The following is a 20,218-nucleotide window of genomic DNA, read 5'->3' as shown; positions in this document are numbered from 1 at the left end:
TGGCTGATACAGGCTGGGATGCTATTGGGTTTATTGGCCACCTGGGCACACTGCTGGCTCATATTCAGCCGGCTGTCAACCAACATCCCCAGGTGCTTTTCTACTGGGCAGCTCTCCAGCCACTCTTCCCCAAGCCTGTAGTGCTGCACAGGGTTGTTGTCACCCAAGTGCAGGACCTGGCACTTGGCTTTGTTGAACCTCATACCAGTGACCTTGGCCCATCGATCCAGATCCCTCTGTAGGGCCATCCTACACTCAAGTAGGTCGACGCTCTCACCTAACTTGGTGTCACCTGCAAACTTACTGAGGGTGCACTCGATTGCCTTGTCCAGGTCGTTGATAAAGATATTAAAGAGAATCATCCCCAATACTGAGCCCTGGGGAACAGGGAACGAAGCTCTGCAGAAGGAAAACCTTGCCACTATCTACTGGTTTCTTTGTCCACCTGCGCTTAAACACTGGGCTCAGTCCTAGAAAGAGCCAAGTATTTGAGACGCATTTTAGCACTTAAGCCAGTCATAACTTTAAGCGCTTAAATAATCTGACTGAAGTCAATAGGAGCTTAATGTTAAACCTGCGCTTTTCTTGGAGAAGAATCACAATGCTCAGTAGCTAACAGGACTGACTTCTACTTCTTCACCCCTCACATAACTGCCAACACAAATTCACCATTGCATAATGACAGAAAGGGGGTGAACAAAGCTAAGTATTTCTGAAAACATGGTTAATGGTCTAGTTTCTGCTTTATATACATGTCACAAAAAAGAGGCAGGAAGAAAGAAGGTTCACACTTAGGTATTTTCCTTACATGCGATTTCACCCTATAATGTCTCAAATCAGTTTATATTCTAGAAAAGAGGCATCTCTCGTCTTACATCTCTTTGTGTGAACCGCCAAAGGTGCTTTAACACATACTCTTTGTGCTCTTTACTTAAATACTGATCTTAAAATTCTGGGGGAAAGGGCTTTTTTGTCATATATATATATAACATTGACCATATAAGGAATATAGAGGCTGGCCACTCAGCCATCTTTCCAGTATTGGGACTCAAATTCAGTGGTGGTAGTAACTGTTTAAATTATTTAATTTCATACTCCGTGTGTACACAAAGGAAATTAAAAATCTTTCATATAAATATCAGTTCCCAACCTCCCTATTTCCTCATTCTCCTGTATATGCCATCTTCTGGTTTTGGAGAGTTGAGAAAACCAAGCCTTTGGGAACACACAGTGACTCCGCATTTCCTAATGGTCTAACAAAGCTCTTTTTTTTGCTTCTGTGTTTTAAATTTATATTTCTGGCATAAAGTCGTTAACAGTCTGAAGATCCAATTAAGGAAGAATTAGCAAAATTCCAACATGATCCTGTGGTACAGAATGAGGTTGAAAGTCAACATCTACAATAAAGCCAATGCTTCGTCGCTCTTTCCTGTTACCAGTGGACTTGACCTAGAGCAGATGGAAGTCAATGGGGACAGGTCCAATTAAGTTGCTTAGTGTTAATAAGGTTCTTGGTTATGAGAGTTGGCATTAGTCTTCCAGTTACTTTTTCAGACTCCGCTACTTCTCTTTTACAGACATATTTAAACACATGTTGAAGAGCTGATTATTTTCCAAGAAAACTGTGGTGGCCTTGACCTTCACATGCTCCATACTTGGGCTATTTATTTCTTTCTTTCTTTAAAGCCAAGAAAGCTTTCAACCAACAGTACAGAAGCCTTAACTACATTTCTGCAGTTCATGATGAGGAATGAAGCTTCACTTATTCTCAGTAATACCTTTGGCTTTGTCTAAATCTGACAATAGGCAGTAAAGAAGGTAATAGACTGAACTAGGTGTTTCCCTGGAACAGGGTTCTCCTGTAGACACTGTTACATAGGGGAAATGTTACAGCTAGCATGCCTGTTTTACAGGCCTCAGAATAGGCCTCAACTGCAGGTTTAGAACTGCTCCCCTCGTTCAAATTTATAACCATAGGTACATTTTTATGGTGGGAGGAAGTGACCTAAACAGAAGCCATTTTCTAATGATAACATACCAAGCAATTGATCTCAACAGAAGTCTTGCAAGCCCTGATAAGCCTGATGAGGCACAACTTTTCTGCTATGAGCAGACATCTGCCATCTGATGACAGCTACAAGGGACTGAGGAGGAGAGACCACTCACTACACCCAGGTTCAAAGCTACACCGTTCTGGGCCTGCTTTGTACTTGGATGGGGATCACCCGGAAAGGTTAAGGTGCAGTAAGCACAAAGCTCTGTCAAACAGAGATCACACAAAGTACTTGAAAGACCATTTGGTGCTAGAATTAATATTAAACTGGACAGGAAAAGGCAACTGTGCCAAGGCTGAATCTGGACCAGAAACAATATGTTTCTTCATATATATTTGAAAATGCTTAGACTCTAGGGATTGGAATAACTTCTCATCTTATCATCAAAAAAGGACCGCGTTCTGCTCATTGCATTGAGTGGAGTCCTGTCTCTGAGCACCTGTACAACAGCAAAGTTGGAAAATGTATATAAAACTGGTACATCATAGCTTGTCATTACTGGTTATTTTTGTTTGGTTTTTTTTTGTTTTTTTTTCTTTTTTTTTTTTTTTACAGAGACAAATTCTGTCACTGCCACAACAGCCCACCTCCCCTGCAAAAGTACCAGTTCAGGCCCCAACAGTGATCTGCTGTTACTATCTTGCAGAAGAACGTACCCAGTGGCTTGTCCTTGTCTGGGAGAAAGGGCTCGTCTTCCTTAATACAAGTGCCCTTAATGCTAGCCACCAAACAATATGTTTCTAAAAGGCTTCTTGCAGCAATGTCTTATTAATGCCAGAATCACTGAAAAGGCCCGTTTGGAAGTTTCTTTTAATGACTTGGTCTCTACTGTGATGCTCATTATAGGGCCACTTGCTTCAGCTACTGGTAGACACAGCGTATCATTTAGCAGAAACTACCTCTTATCGATTACTCTCACACATCAGACAGCTTTTCACAGAATCAGATTGCAAGAATGTCTGGCTCGCTCCGAGAGAGTAGTTTCTTTCACAGTTACTTAAAAAGAGTTACTGAACTTTGTTACAAACTTCAAAATATGAAATATAATAACAACACCTTAAAAATAACACGTAATACTAATTCTAAAGTTCAAATTCCTAATTTTCTTCAAGGCGCCCTCACTTCCTGTGGTCTCTGAAAATCTTCAAGGACTCCTCTGAAAGCTAAGGTCTTATAAAAAGAAAAATAATTGAGCCACACCTGCATGTGAGCTTTTTTTTAAGGCAGTGCTTTACACAGTTAGAAGTGGTTGGTTGGTTGACTTATGGCATGCCCTTCCCTTTCAGGCAACTTCTTCCGACTTACTTGCATTGCAGTAGTTTTAAGAGACCTGGATCAGAAAAAGGCCTCACTTGTCACACACAGTGTACAGACACTCAAGAAAACCAGGACTCTCAAAAATACTGCACAAAAGCCAGTAGGACAATGCCCAACTGAAAACCACCAAGCACAATAGGATGCACAGAGCACACCTTGTCTCTCCTCTGGATTTCACATATGTTTACCTACCTCAGCCTGAGCTTCTGCTCCACAAGGAGCAGAACTGCTGCTGCTGTGAGCAGACAAACATGGTGCTTGGTTTCTGGCCAGAAGCCACACACTTCAGAACCACGGTCTTACCAAGGGCAGAAACAGGAACTCTCCCTTTTATGCATCTACAAACTGAGAACGCACCTTACTTTCCTACTTAATTACATCACGGGAAAAAATAAAAATAATAATAAAAAAAAAATCACTCTTGATCACTGAAGTGAATAAAGTCCAATTTCCTGCCTCTCCCAATAAATTGATATTGATATCCAAGATGCGGCAAGTTTCCAACAATGTTCTTCTGAGGTATTTAGAAATAAATCTTTCTCCTCCTCCTTCCAACTCCCAACATAAATATCAGAGTAACCTGTAACTTGAACTCCCACTGTTTATTTTTTACCCACTTACTCATGGGATTCCAGGTTACCTGTTTTCACGAAGCTTGCAAGAACATTTTATCTCATAAATTCCTATTGGTCTCACTTATTCTGCCTGGCTGAAACAAAACCAAGCTAAAGCAGAACTTTTCCCTCACCCCTAAAGAACATAAAAAGAAGTTTCCCTATCTTCTAATAATAGTAGTGTACTTCCAGCATGCTACACGGAACTTTAAATGCAGCATCTCAAAATTACTGTAGAGAAAAGATGGTTAGAGCAAAGCCCATAGTGTTACTCATCGTGAGCTCCATGTAGTTTTGCCATCCAGTTTTACGCTTCCCCTACATGGAAAACCAGTTAGTTTGTAGGAGATAAACTCAGTACTGGCTTAGGACCCAGTGTAAGACAGCAAGACCATTAGCTGGTCTGGAGCTAAGTTTCTTAGGGACAAGGCAGCTGGGGAGACAGCAGCTGAACTTCCAACTAGACAGCTGCTTGTCTCAGGCTCCAACATGGGATCGGTGCATTTGTCTGATGGTTTCAAGAGGAACTCCTTGTTTTATAAGGCTACAAAGCAAAATGCATTTGGGAGGGGCACAGCCAAAGAACGCAGTATGCATGTGATCATGAGCTCCACAGCTAGAGAACAAGAAAGCGGGAGATGTTGCTTTCTTCTCCCGTTCTTCTGTGCCCACTCTCTCTCTCTCTTCAGCCTTGTGAGGTTCAACATGTGATCGTACCAGGAAGATCTAGGACACCTTCTGAAGAAGTCAGAATAGTCAAGCACATTAACGCTGTTTTCCCCTTTTCAAAAAACAGGTGATATACAGGATTGGGGCATTTGCTAATCCCTTGCAAGGGTGGAAAGGAAGGCAGCACACAGAGCAAAGGTAACCTTTCCCACAAGCACAGCTGGCTGTGGAAGACAATACTTGTGCTCCCTCAACAGGAGACACCCCTGGCCCATTGACTACACACTCATTTTAGTCCTAACTTTAATCAGACCATAATAAAGAACCATCCCCTCTCAACAATTTTCAAAATACCAATTTTGAATTATGACACTGGTTTTGATTAAGGTGCATAGGACTGTTAATCGTTATGTCTAAGCACTTTAAAACTGAGAAGCACTATAACCAAGGGCAAGGTTCTGTTACATAGAGGCATGTTTACATGGTACCACTTTGATCTATGCACCTGAGGTCAAGGTGTTTTTTTTAAATATGAAACATGTCACACGCACAAAGTGAGGAGGGGATGCCGTGATTTATAAAAAGCGTTAGACAACTTACCAGCCTGAGTACCCGAGCAAGCCACACTGTCCACAAACATCCACTTCAAAGGCATCACTTGAAATCATCAGTCTCTCCAATAAAAGCATGCTGGCTCCATAACCTATCAAACAATCCCGTTCCATCTCTCCAAGACGTAAACCACCATCACGGGATCGACCTTCAGTAGGTTGCCTTTGAAATAAGGATTTGAGAAAAATGTAGTAAATATTCCAGAACATACATTCTACAACTCTAGCAGTGCTTGTCTTCAAACTACAAGAACAGTACAGGATCAATGGACAACAGCGTTGTACAAATCAGAGTTGCTGATCTCGCAAATGTGTTATTCAAGTTGAAGCAATTAATCTTTGCTCCTGTACTAGCCATATGATGTAGTTCCGTGAGTGGCAACTGTAGCGTCAGGCCACAACTCTTTACCTCACAGACTACAGCTGAATAAGTAAAAGCAAAAAGAGACCAAACAGCATGCAAAACAAACTGGACACAGATTTGATACTCTTTTTTTAATGAGACATTCATTATAGTTTGTAGCTAACTAAATTCAGCAGCTAATGAATGAATCATCAAGCCAATGTTTCAGCTGAACTACACTTAAGAATAAATTCTTAAAATAGTTTTTGATCTCAGAGAGAATATCAAAACAAAGCGGCAAACAATTAGTATGCATATTACTAACTCATTGAAATCCTACCTTTTTTTTTTAAAAAATGACATTTATCTAGTTGATTTTTTCATGTCTGACTGTTAACAGACTATTTTTCCTATTGTATAGGTTCCTAGTTTTCTAGTTCCTCAACACAAATCAAATTCATTTTTTGTCAGGAAAGACTTCCTGTCCTCATGGTGCTAGAGGAAAGTTTTAACAAAGCAATGTAGATATACACTAAAGATTTTGAGGTAAAAAGGCATGGTACAATATATCATTAAACATTGTGACTGTATGAGCCAGTATTTTTTTGTTGCCAACTGTATCCTGGGCTGCATCAAAAGAAGTGTGGGCCAGTAGATCAAGGGAGGTGATTCTGCCCCTCTACTCCACTTTCGTGAGACTCCACCTGGAGTACTGCGTCCAGCTCTGGAGTCCTCAACATAGGAAAGACATGGACCTGCTGGAGTGTGTCCAGGGGAGGGCCACGAGGATGATCCGAGGGCTGGAGCTCCTCTCCTATGAGGAGAGGCTGAGAGAGTTGGGGCTGTTCAGCCTGGAGAAGAGAAGGCTCCGGGGAGATCTTATTGCCGCCTTCCAGTACCTAAAGGGGGCCTACAGGAGAGCTGGGGAAGGACTTTCTACTAGGGCATGTAGTGATAGGATGAGGGGGAATGGCTATAAACTGGAAGAGGGCAGGTTTAGATTAAACATTAGGAAGAAGTTTTTCACTTTGAGGTTGGTAAGGCACTGGAACAGGTTGCCCAGAGAGGTTGTCGAGGCCCCATCCCTGGAGGTGTTCAAGGCCAGGCTGGATGTGGTCTTGGGCAACCTGGTCTACTAGGAGGTGTCCCTGCCCATGGCAGGGGGGTTGGAACTCAATGATCTTCAAGGTCCTTTCCAACCTAAACTATTCTATGATTCTATGACACAGTCAAAACTTTTAACCTCTTATTTGCCATAGTGCAATTTCATACAGTACCAATTCTACTCTCATGTACTAGCACAATGCTGTAGTACTTGGGTTGCAAGTATGAGTGAACTATGAAGCAAAAACAATCTGAAATTCCTGAAGCACTAATATATTGCGTGCATTTTATTAAATATTTCCATATTAGTATATTCCCTAAAACGTGACACCAAAGAGAAGGAATTAGAAAAATGTTATTGGCAATCATAAGAGGCTTCACTGCTCAGTGAAACCCCTTGTTTATGTGCTGTTTCTGATATCTGCAGCAGTGTAATCCACCTAGAATATCCAATCACAGATACGGCCCATAACTTTTGGAGTGTATTTTTTTTATATTATATAAACAACCAAATTTGTTAAGCGTACTAAATATATTAAAAATAAGTTTTTGCCAACTCAGAGAAAAGGATTTACAAAACCCTTGAACATCTAATAGTCTTTTGTAACAAGTGTAAAAAAATATACCTAATTACCAAACCAGAATGTCTTCTAAAGATGCAAGTTGTATTTGTTTTTAGGGAGAAGTAGTTTCCCTTACTCTGACCACACTGGAACCTTAAAACTAATCTGCTTGTAATTCAAATCATCCTTTTCATTCATATAACCTTCTATTTTTCCCACTGTTGGGAGAATGGATAGAAGTTGTTTACATCCTGATTAAACTCCTTAGGGTCCCTCCCCCAGATGACGGCACCATCACTGTTCAGACGCTGTTCTGAAGGACTAACCCTGTGGTGAACGCAAGTTTCTCTTCTGAAGTCCCAAAAGGCAGATTTTAAAAGCAGTTTGGGCCTCCAAAGATACAGGCATTTGCTGTGGTGCTAGAAGTGCCTGAGTTTCCTTTACCAAGTGACTTCTGTAATATTAGTTAATGCACAAGCCTACTATCAGAAGTTTCACCAGGTGCTCTTCCACAGGATAAAATGACAAAATAGCTTTATAAATGTGAGCCCCAATAAAGTCTCAATCCAATTAAGGGAGGGTAAAACCTGTTGAAAAATGATGGGGTGTCAATCCCAGCCCTTTAAGGGCTGATATGCCATGGGTCTTCCAACACATACAGAATGAAGACTTCTAAGGCAGCTGAAATCCCATTTAAAAAAAAAAAAAAGGCCTCCAAAACAAAAAAAACCAACCCACCCAACTTGAGTCTTAAGCTCTTCAGTGTTTCACTCCCACTGTCAAAACGACCTCGTTAAAAAAATAAAACAAAAAAATCCTGCCTCCCTAAAAAGCAGTTTTCTAAAGTACCAAAAATTTTAATATTGAGATTGGGCCTCTGAAAAGAGTCTATTTTATACTCCCTAAGACTATCAGATATTTCTTCCAGCTCACATGAGTTTCAAAATTCCTTGCACCGAAGTTTGTTTAAAATGTTAAACCAGTATTTATAAAGCATTTGTGTTTCCCCTCTCCCACTATACACACGTACACTGCAGCTGTTGCCGTGGGCAACTACTTCCATTCTTTATTCTAAATATAACACTCCGAAAACAAAGCAGACTCTTGAAAATAAGATTGGGAATATCATTAAAGAGAGATATTTTTGTTATTAAAAAAGGTAAGTTCTTAAAATTCTTAAATGCTAAATAAAACGCAGCGATTCTTTAAATAAAAAAAATAAGACCAAGTGGTCTTCATACTATTTAACTGCTGCATTTAGAAAAAAGCATAAAACAATTAACTTCAGTGTTTTTAAGCACATTAAGAATTTATTGGCACTAATTCTGCATTTTCTGGAAGAAGAGTGGGTTCAGCTTTATGGCCGTGTTTCTTGTTTCCTTGGCAAGTGGGGGAAAATAAGCCTACTCCCATGAATAAGAGCAGGCCTTGTAGGTCTCAGCAGGTCTCCCTTGTGTCTGTTATGGAAAACCAGTGGCTAACTCAAAATGGAGTTGTTGGCTGAAACACTCGATCTCCAAGAACTGGAGTATTACCTAGAAAAACACTGCCTGAAGGAGGAGGGTGTACGGTGCTCCCACAGCTCCAGAGCGCAGAGAGGAGCCCTGACCAGTGTCATCACATTGCTCCTTTGCAGTATAATAGGAACTGGCATATCTGATAAGTTCAAAAGACACGCAGGTGGCAGCTCTGACAATGTCCATCAAAACAACTACACGTGCAGAAAGCTTATATTGATCTCTTGTAAGGAAAACTAAAAGCAGTTTATCTATTAAAAAGATTTAACAGGACTGAGTATCTAGGCAACACCATATATAGGCCTATGTTTTAAATTAATTGTCAACTACTCATGGCAAAATTGCATTTCATTTAACAAATACCAATTCAGAGGGCAACATCCTGGTGGTTTTTGACTGTGTTGACAGAGCGCTGCTTTGCAATTCTACTAAGTCTTGTTTTAATCAGAACAATGTCTAGAATCAGTGATGCTCAAGAAACTCAAGTTTTCTACCTTATTCCAGACAGCTTTGCTCTGCCAGTTAAGGTACGTTTGATATATAATAAAATCCAATTCAAGACATCAACAGCCAAATTCCATGTTGGAAGCTGTTACAGGACTACTTTTAAAAGCAAAAAACAATGTTAGAGGCAATCTACTCTCCAGGAAGTGCAATGGATGATAAAACAATAGTGAGTATGAAAGCTGGCAAAGCAGACTCTCTCAGCAGAGGCGATGGCAATAACAAAAGTTTAATTAGTTGAGAAGAAAAAAGAAAATTCCTAAAAGACTAGTCAAGAGGCAGCATAAATTGAACATCCACTAGCTTTCCTGAAAGTCAAATAAAGAGCCCTTGCTGCATAGTATGATGCTAGTGACTGGAACAAAGAATTCAAAGAAAGTAAGGGGTGGGGGAAATCACACCGCCTTCATCTTTACATGTAAACATTACCTTGACTTGGGATTTAAGTTTCATTTCAACTCAGTATCTCTAAACAGCTGAGAAGTTGTGCAGACAACACAAAAGCAGATCAAGGGATTTGGGTAAGCTGGGAGCTCCAGTAAACCAACCGTTAGCTAAGTTTTCATTTTCGTGTGAAGCACCAATACCATGACTAACACACTGAAGAACATCAAATGGGGCAGCCAGCCCATTATTTGGGAATATCACTTATGTTCGTACAGGCAAGCAGCTGTGGTAGGAAATAATGGTTGTGCTGCACTTGCTTTTCTCATGTGGTTGGTGGAAAAGTTCAGCCAAGAATTACAAAAACTTTTCATGATTTGTCTCCCAGTTCAACCATTGGTATTTACTTTCATGGAAAGCATGAGACAACTTCCGTTTTGTCTTACAGACAGCATGAGGTTGAAAAGCCAAAAGGCACAGGAAATAAGACAATGAAAAGCAAAACAGAAAGATACTTCTGTACCAGCTACAGCAGAGACCTGCCTCTTTATACTCTTTATCTAATAGCGCATCAACAGGTAGAAGCTGCACCTATTGAAGAGGACAGACTTGCCAACGTGTTGTGCAGGCAGGCAAGGCAAGAGAAGTGGATCTGCACATGATAAGAGGCATAAAAATAAATTAAGAATTAAAGAATGTGAATCGTTCTTGTTATAGGGAAGAGTAAGGGCAGGACAGATGTGACTTTGTGCTTATAGCTCAAAAATAGTATGAAAGGGACTGGTCAAAAAGAAGAGTACCACCATGCAGCATGTGAGGTATAAATGGCGTACATGATAGTCCAGAAAGACTGGCAAAGGACATTTGGAATAATCTTTCCTAGATTATTCAAGACTAGCTGGCAATTCACTTTCTGGCAGGATTTTGCAAATAATCCTACTGCGATGGAGAGAGGTGAACTAAATGATCCACTAGAAGCCTCCTCAAAGCAAAGCCTGTTCCACTAAACAGTTTCCTGTGAGCCAGGAATATCAGCAATTTAGAACATGAGTGCAAGCAGCCATAGAGCTTGGCTTTAAGGAGAAAAGTGAAAGCAGGACATTTGAAGTTCCCCAAAGGTCCAGATAATATAAGCCCATCTCCAGGGGCTTATCACAGAATCACAGAATGGTCAGGGTTGGAAGGGACCTCTGGAGATCATCTAGTCCAACCCCCAATTATATTACCTATTACTCAGAGTACACCTGTTTGACTTCAAAATCTGATACCGGAAGACATCAACATGGTAATCAACTTTTTTGTTGGAGAGAAAACCAAGTTCAGGCTCAGTGCAACGATCATGACTCCAAAGGAACTGAGAACATGTCTTTAACTGGACTAATAAAAATGGAGATTTACTGTTGGCATGTCTGTAACTTTTGCAATTTATTAGTGTGAAAGTTCTATTCTCTTGCACGGTATTGAATGATAACTGTGGACCAGAACATAAACCCCTAAATTGCTGGAAGAGTCTGCAAGCCAAAGTGCAGTATACCTGGGATGCACATTATTCTAATGCTTGTTTGCACTACAGTAGGGCCAATGCATTTGCTTTGCTTTGACAGGTGAAGACATGGGCCTCACCAATATTAACATGCTGAATACCAAAGGATGCCGAAATATTAAAAGAAATTTCTTCCTTCTGCTCATACCTGATTTTGCAAAAGTACAAGTGTTAAAGAAAAACAAATCATCCAAAAATACCTACTATATGAGCAATCTGTCAGGAAAGGGCCACAGTCTGCACTGTGAATCAGCACATGGTATTTTTACCAACTGCTAACAGAAGTCTGAGAAGCAAACTCAGTTTTGGACCACACAGAGCTCACCTGGACATTCAGAACAACTTCCTGCCACAGTCTACTGTGAGAGCTTTTAGTCTATAACAGTGTATTAATAGGTAATAGCATTTTGTGTCAAGTATCAAAAGGTAAACAAACTTTGTTTTATACCCATCAGTCAGCTGGACACACTTCTGAATATGCACAAGAATTTTGTGCTTAGCCTGTAACCATACCTGGTGAGCACTGCTCTGGGTCCTCGAGCTCTTGCATGCATTTTATCCAACACCATGTGCTTTAGTTTCTGGTAATACACAGGGCCAAAATAGATATATGCTTCCAAAGGTTACCTGAAGGAATAAAAAAAAAAAAAAAACCACCACCAAAATAAAACAAATATTCACAGTTAGCTTACCTTAAGTGAGACAAATGTCGTGTACAGGAGGAATCTGAAACAATTTGGGAATCGTGAGTCTTAGAGAAATGCCTCCTAGAGACGTTGTCAGGGCAATCAGTCTGAAAACCCCACGGGGAACCCTTCTGAACACAAGAGCAGTGCGCTTCCAGCACCACATACTGCTGTACCCACCCTAGTGAGGAAGAAGCTCCTGAACTCTGGCCATACGCTGCACAGACACGCTGCTACAGTGGCAGGCACCTGTTTCAGCTGTACGATGTTAAGTCCCTCTTCTGTCTGTGCAGGAGTGTTTCCATAGTGTCATCGGTAACTGATAAAGACTGTAAATGTGTCAGATCCTGAAGTGTGGTCCAAGATATTTCTACTTACATTCCTTTGCTTTACATCATTCACGCACAAGACAAGGGTAAGCATATATGTTAACAAATACATGCGGCATAAATGCTCAAAACACCATTGTTATAGGAGCACTTCAAGGAAATTGCATTTGTAAGGATAGCTTAGCACTAGCACACTATGAGCTTGACAGTCTTCCCATCCACCAATTCTACCTGCGCATTTGAGGCACAACCCAAGGCCCAGATGGGCTCAAGGATGGCTCAAGGATGCTCAAGGTGCTCAAGGATGCCCTCCTTGAGCACCTGTGCATCAGCGCAGCTGCCCCTGCAGCGCTGCCCGGCAGCTGTATCCACAGGACAAAAATCGCTGCCCCGGCTGGCACTGGTGGCTCAGCCAAGCTGGGTAAAAGGGCTCTTGAGAACTGTGTTTAGGCGCTTGCATCAGTTTGGGAACATCTGTAAGCAGTACGGAGGGTTTTACTCCATTCTATGAGCTGGAGTAATGGCTCAACATTTCTGTGTTTAAAACACATCCAACTGTAAAAACAGCATAAGCACCTAAAGATCGGAAAGCAACAGTTGAACGTACTCAGTCATTTCCCAGCTACCTCCTTCAGCACTAAGAACGATCAGATTTAACACAGACAAGCAAACTCAGCTCTGCTACTGATTTATTAAAAAAAAATAAATACGTGCAATGTAAAAACAAGCGGAAAACAGTATTGCACCTCCCATTCAGAGTCATTACTGACATGATGCGGCGTTATTCCAAAAGCTGCCTATTGAAGAAAATAATAAAACTTAACTAGACATTTTGAATTTGCAAACTTCCACATTGTTATGAAATCTGCCTTCAAATTTCATAACAAATAGATTAAGCATGTGAAATTTGTTTGGAAGAATATCAGTATCCCAAGGCAAAGTCTCTAAATAAGGTACTATAAAGCTGAAGTTTGGGGACAGGGGATTTTTAGAGCTAGATGATTTTATTCTCCCTAGGAAACAAGATTAGTCAGATTTGTTAAAAGTTACCATGATGGATCAACAGAAAGTGTTTCAAACACCAGGATACTTGATATACAATTTATGGAATATGGACTGGGCAAGGAAAACAAAATCACCTTTCTGAAACAAAAAGAGAAACAACATATGGAATAAGTTGGTAGGATTAAAAAAAAAAACAATTTACAAAAGAGACCTAAACTTGTTCCTTGAGAAGACGGGGACTGGGAAGATAATAAAAATAGCAGGAAGGTAGGATTAAGATACATTTTGGAAGGGGAGGCATGTGAAGCCATATGGCCTTTTCCTGTTCCTAAACTATCTTACGTTCTTTGAACTCTGTGTCTCAGAACCCAGTCTGATCAACACAGCAGGAAGTTTGCAGATTAGAGTATCATGCCAGACTGAATCATTGTGTAAACGAAAGAAGAAAAAAAAAAAATAAAAAAGAGCACACACAAAATAGTCCCAAGGAACAGACACCTGCCTCCAAATCCATATTTTACAAGTCAACATGAAAATGCTTATCTGATTCCAAGCATATATAAGATTTGCTGCCAACAGAAACTTGAAATTTCTTACAATCTCTTGGAAAGAAAACCTTGATTTTACCTTTTTTGTCATGCAGTACAAGTTGGGAAATTTTCATATGTACTACAAGGGCCATGCACATTACAGCCACACAAGTACTAGTAATTCTTAAAAGGTGGAACCACAAAATATTTCTAAGAATAAAAAAAAAAAAAAGAAGAAAAAAAGTAGTGCACCATTCTTCAGCCCCTTCCCTCCACCTCACAGAGCAGTTTGCAAATAAGAGAAAGTTCCCAAGCTCTGAAACATGAGATTTTTCAGATGTGTCTCAACAGGATTTCCCCACTCCCCTGAAAAATCTAAATCTATACAGCAGATTCTTACCCAGTGATACCAGATGTTACGTAGTCCTTCCCTAGATAGTTATAACCATGGCGTATAAGATCTTCACACACATCCTTAACTTTACTGCCTCCAAAAGCTGTCCCATAGTGAAATCTGCCATCAAGGACTCCAGCCTTTCCAGCCAGGAGTTCAATTAACTTTCCTACCTGTGCAAAAAAAAATGCAGAGTTAAAAGCCTGCTCATTAGTACAGGCACATTGCTGGATTGGTCACAGCATTAGTTCGCCAGGCCAAGCGTCCGAGATGGCAGCCTGGGTTATCGCATGCAATGGGAGGAGAGGAAGAAACCCAAGAACAGGGAGTACTCCTGTGGGAAGGGGGAAAACTGGACTCGTTGCCGGGTCTGGGAACACCTTTAAGATCCAGTCAGGCAGCTCCATTTTTTCCAGTTGTCTGGAAAATGAGCAGGATCCAGTGGGGCCTTCCGCTCTAGGACACAGCCTCACAGATTGACACGCTACAGTGCAGCAGGGGGAACAGAAGGGAAAAAGCTAACAAAGAAAAAAGATCAGAAGCTGTACGAAGTAATCAGCGGAGTTTCCATATGAAGCCCAGGCTGCGAGGTATTTAGTGTGACCCTGAAGCACAGGTGCAAGACTTGCATCAGTTTCAGGGAGGCATCTGTAATGTAAGAAATTATTTCGGTCCAAAACTATTATTGAAACTCCTCTCCAACCTTCGCCTCACAGTCTGCCCCAGCCGGCTTAGTGGGCGTAGGCAACAGGGAAGGAAGAGGGAGAGCATGAAATTTTCAAACAGAAAGGGTGCAAGTGAGGTATTCAGTTGCTTTCCTATTAGCTTGATACAGACAAAATGAGAATGATGCACAAACAGCCCACAACCCTACTCCTTTTACACTAGGATGTTTCAAAACATGCAAAACAGAAGGCCGAATGCTTATAGGAGAGCAAGTGCGTGGCATGATTACTGGAGAATATTCTCAGTGAAACCATGTTTCAAACTTTTTTTTTTTGTTGTTTCTTCAGGCTAATCTACTTCACTTTCCCTATTGGGGGACACTGTCTCCTTAATCTTAACATAACTACTAACCGTCATACGCGATGGGAAGCCATGAGGGTTCATTATGATATCTGGACAGATTCCTGTATCGCAAAATGGCATGTCTTCCTGAGGAACAATCAGTCCACACACCCCTGCAGAAGAGAAAACATTTCAATTCACAAACAGCAAACCACCAGCAGGGCTGACGCTCATCACCAGATTTTCTTTAGTGTTTTCCTCCTCCTCTCTTTCTCATGGATCACTTTCTACCCAGATTCATTACCATGACCAGTGCTCACAACCTGCAGGCTAGAAGAGAGCCCTTGTGACGGGACTGGCAAAATTAGCATACCCTTACATAATGCTCCCAGTGATTTGTGAGTTAGCAAATTAGGGAATAAAGCTTTGGATACAGTTTTCACAGGCACCCAGAAACTTCTGACCAGTCAGACTGGAACATTTCAACAGAGACCTAGTTTTTAAAGCTGATGCTATCATTTCCTGCAAAAAAAATGAAGAAATCAGACCTCTTACGGTATCTCTTTGGACATACAAAATTATTATTTATTTGAAATTTGTTTATCATATGCATCTTTGCTAAATACTGCAAATAAAACCAAGTCAAGTCAGGACTTTGACAGGGACTGAGAGGAGAAAAGTAGGGGAAAATAATAAAAAAAAACGGAAGACTTTTTCAGGTAGCATTCATTTGCTGCGCAAGGATGGCTTTCAATGAATTACAAAGTACAATTTACTCCCCAGATTGCTTATATTTTGTCAGTCCATGAGCAAAAACTGTACCTTTAGAAGTTTTGGAAGTTTTTTTTCAGTCTCCATCAGCATTGGATGTAAGACAAACAAAACCCCCCAAACTCTAAAACTATTTAGGAAAGATTAAACAGAAGTGTGAAAACTCATTTAAAGTAGTCTATCATACATCCCAAAATTTTCCTTCCAACCCTTATAACTATTTCTACAATGAATTCTGCAGATCAAAATACTGCAGCTAAAAATGACCAAGAGATCTAACATTCAAATTCAGGTGCTAAAATGCAGCTGCTTAAGCCCATACTCCTTTGAACCAAAGCTACTGTTTCAGTTGGACAATTTCTTCCAGAAACCCTCAGAGCTGAAAAAGTCTGCAAGCTATTTGAGATCAGCCTGCTGCAACTGCCAGAGCACGCTTTGGGAACAGTCCTGGAGCGGAGGGGGCTCCTGGAAGACGGAGGGTGCTGGTTACATCCCTAAAAAGGCATCCCCCGACCAGCCAGTTCACAGGGGGATATTGGCGTCTGCTCAGGAGGGAGCTCCTCTTCCACTGTCCAAGCAAGACAGGGATAGGTGTGTGGGACAGTAGTTAATAGAATAAGAATGGTAAGTATGGGGGAAGGGAGCAGAAGAAGAAGAAAAAGAAAAAAAAAAAAAAAGATTGGAGCGTTTGGGGCAAGGAGGGGGGTGTTGTTGTATTTAATTTTTAAACCTACTGAAACTAATTTTCATTGTTCTATTATGATAAATCAATAACATCTTCCTACCCCTCCCCGCCAAGCTGCAATCATTTGCTGAAAATGAAAAAACCCAACCCACTATCTCTTGTGTGCATTGCTTTTTTATGCTAAAATTGTATGCGTAAATACTTTATTATATATGTATTATGGCACGTACATTTTGCCTTATTCGCATTTACTTCTAATAAAGCATTAGGTTGCATCTGGACCTCAAGGCACCTGTAAGCCAAAAATTAAATCTTAGCTAACTTAAAATTACTTTAGGCTCTGAAAACCTTTTATATGCCAAGCTGGTTCCCATAGCAGACAGCCACTGTGTTGTTTGTTTTGTGTGAAAGTGAATGATAAAAGATCCATGAAATCGACACAGAAAGGCAGAACAGCAGAAAGAACTGAGGGCTCTCCATCATAGCGGCTTCTACCCTCCGCTGACTTGTATAACAATGGGACCTACACACCCAACTGCAGATCTAACACAGCTGTGCATTTCATTAGATGAAGAGCACTAGTGACACAAGTAAATAATTAACTTATTCTGGTCCGCTGACTGTGGTTATGAGACCAGTCATAGCTGACAGATTTTAATACAAGTTAACACAAAGACAGCATAATGAGCTTAGAAGTTAAAAACAAAATATTTAGACAGAATCCAGCAATGTGAAGCTCACTAGGCCATTTATAAAGTTTCTATTTTACAGAAGGGAGAAAAAAAGAAAAAAGAGAAAGCTATAAAACCTCAATTCTGAGCTTCTGTATTTTAAGAAGTCACTGAGTTTAACACAGATCTATAGCAGGCCCATGTGTATTTAGAGAACAGGACAGAGAGAAGCTTTTTCCTTCCCTATGTTATAAAAAAGTTCCTTCTTTCTCACAAAAAAACTGTTGAAAAAGCTGAAAGACACCTTTTCTGTATACAATGCTACTTCTAAAAGCAAGTAACTGCAATTAATTTAAAAATGTAAACTCGATTTCATTTTGCAGTCACTTGCCTTCAGAAGCTCTTCAGAGACTAACGCTTGCAGGTCTGCACTGTAGGCTCCCGAATTTGCTACTCTTTTTCAGCCCTGGTCCCTGCGACAGGGCTTGCAGCAGGGCAGTAAAAGGCAAGATGAGCAGTTCTGCATTGCCGAGCAGCTGCGAAAAAGTGATCAAGTGAATTAATCCATCTAAGTGCAAGCATCACTTGCAACTGGTTAAAAAAAAAAAAAAACAGTAAAGGAGAAAAGAAGAGGCTGGATTTAAGACAGCCTCAAGTTCCAAATGTTGCCCCATCAAGTATAAACTGCATTGCACAAGTGAGCTGCTCAACTGCTCCCCATCCAATATTCATAAATGGGACACAGTCAAGGTAGCAGGTAACTTTGCTCAGTAGCTTTTACTACAGGTTATTAAAATTTCCTAATTGTTACTGATTTAGACATGACATGAAAATTGTTCCCCAGCATTCACACAGGACATGTAAAATAATTTGGTTTCATTCATTTCTCTTCCCCTCACAATTTTTATATGCTGCGTTTGAAATTTAGCAATAAGATCTCAGATTAAATGCTACACTGCAATGGGCCTGAATCTGCTCTCACCTATACACTCTAGAGTTCTCATCTAGGACCAGAATCAAACACTAACCACCAGAAAAGACTGCAATTACTTTCCCAGACAAAACAAAAAAAAACCCAAAATGTTTTTTTTTTTAATGTGTGGACTAACAAGAGGGTTGTATGTTTGAGCAAGAAAGCATCCAGCAGCTTCCTACATTTTTTTTTTTTAACCAAATTGAATTCTAGAAAAGAAACTTTGTATATCAATTTCATAAGGTCATTTTAGGTGAAAAATTAGTCAAAGCGCTAATAAATTCTTTTACGATATCCCTCAAGAAAAAAAAAAGTGGATTGATAAGCGTGGCAGTTCACTGCAAGGGTAACAGTTTAAATTAGAATAAACTTAAATCAGACATCTACAGTGGTTTAACATGCAAGTATAAAACAGCCAAAGGCAGTGTTTTTCAATGCTATTGTATGCCAGCCAATAAATGACAGCCCTCTGACTATGCATGATGGCCCCCATCCTCACACACGCTATCTGCATCAATCCCGACAGCATCTCAACACCCATGTACATCCCCAAGGCCCTGACAGAGCATAAAGATCCCTCATCCCTGTACTTTTGTCCTCTAGGAGTTTGGTTTTTTTCTAATCACAGAGAAATTCAGGTTTGCAGAATTGATATCTTTTATGTGGTTGCTTTTACAGTTTGCTGACAAACACGAACATACACAGACTTGTAAAACGTCGTTGCATCAGAGAGGGGGAAGGGGGGCTGCAGGGAGGGGGCAGGGACAAAACACAACAGTATGGGAAAGTTTTTCACCAGCTACCATAAGATGCCTTCTATACACACACATGCCAAATGAAAAAAAAATCATCAAATAAGTCAAAACAACCTAATATAGAAAACTAATTACTACCAGCAGGAGGGACATTAGAGAGCAAAGGAGACTAAGTGAATAGAAGCAGCAGTAATACCAGTTTCTATCAGCAAGATAAAAGGAAGCGCATTACTAAATGTGCTTGTTTACTTATTCTAATGATACGGTGGTAAAAGAGTGAAAACTGACTTGAAAGGCGTCTATTTTAGATTTACCAGATTTGCCAGAATCTGGAAATACACTCGAGAAGTAAGCTTATATCACACAATTAAGAGGAGTTGCAGCTATAACACAGCACCACATATTATGGACAAGCGACAGATTTGCAAATACTAAGGTTAAACAAAAATGTACATCTGCTTCAAAACTCCAATTACGTAGTGTGTTGGCTAACTAAGCATAAAACAAGTCCAGAAGAAAAAAGTGCTGCATCACATAAGCTTTGTTCAATACTGAATCATTCATTGATCTATCATATCACTTGCTGCATCCCATTTGACATAAGAGGTAAAGAACAGAATTAAAATTAACAGATAAATAATGCATAAGTAAACTTGATTAGTTTTCTTATTAAAAACATCACTCTAAATGAGAGGAGGTGCTAGAAGACAATACAGTTTGTACACTGCTTTCCCATGAGCTGCTGAATGGTCTGATGTGATAAATTTGCATAGTCTGAAGCACACAAAGAGCTGATTAATTGAAACCCTTACAATGCTTCTGGAAGCAGCTATTGTAAAACAATAACCATAGGAACTTTACAAAATACACATGGCTGAATGAGTCAAGAGCTTAATAAAATGTGTGTTCAGGATACACTATTTGGAAACAGAATTAGAGATTTTTATTCTGTGCCATAAAATGCTAAATCACCCTAATTTCAGAGGTTCAGTTGATGATTTGCTGAAAAGGTCAGAAGGGTACCTGTTTGCTGCTTAAGATAAAAAATGTTGTATTTTTTGTCTTAGGACAGCAAGCTAAGCAGCGGTTTTGATAAAAATAAATAGAAAAATGGTATGAGAAATGTTAATGGCATTCTGACACGTCATTTTCTCATATCCAACTTCTGAAGATAAAACTAAGGTAAGA

At 40.2% G+C, this 20,218-nt stretch overlaps 1 protein-coding gene across 1 annotated transcript in view; it reads right to left on the bottom strand.

Moving 5' to 3' along the window:
• The window catches only part of POLR3B (polymerase (RNA) III (DNA directed) polypeptide B), a 76,388-nt gene that overhangs the window by 917 nt on the left and 55,253 nt on the right, over positions 1 to 20,218 (bottom strand). The window contains 4 exon segments of the mRNA XM_009881974.1: positions 5,255 to 5,428; positions 11,737 to 11,850; positions 14,174 to 14,340; positions 15,245 to 15,348. Of these exon segments, the coding sequence (XP_009880276.1) occupies positions 5,255 to 5,428; positions 11,737 to 11,850; positions 14,174 to 14,340; positions 15,245 to 15,348 (559 nt within the window).

This window comes from Charadrius vociferus, unplaced genomic scaffold, assembly GCF_000708025.1.
Source record: "Charadrius vociferus isolate BGI_N301 unplaced genomic scaffold, ASM70802v2 scaffold883, whole genome shotgun sequence".
NCBI lineage: Eukaryota > Metazoa > Chordata > Aves > Charadriiformes > Charadriidae > Charadrius > Charadrius vociferus.
This window is presented reverse-complemented; position numbering and strand designations above follow the sequence as displayed.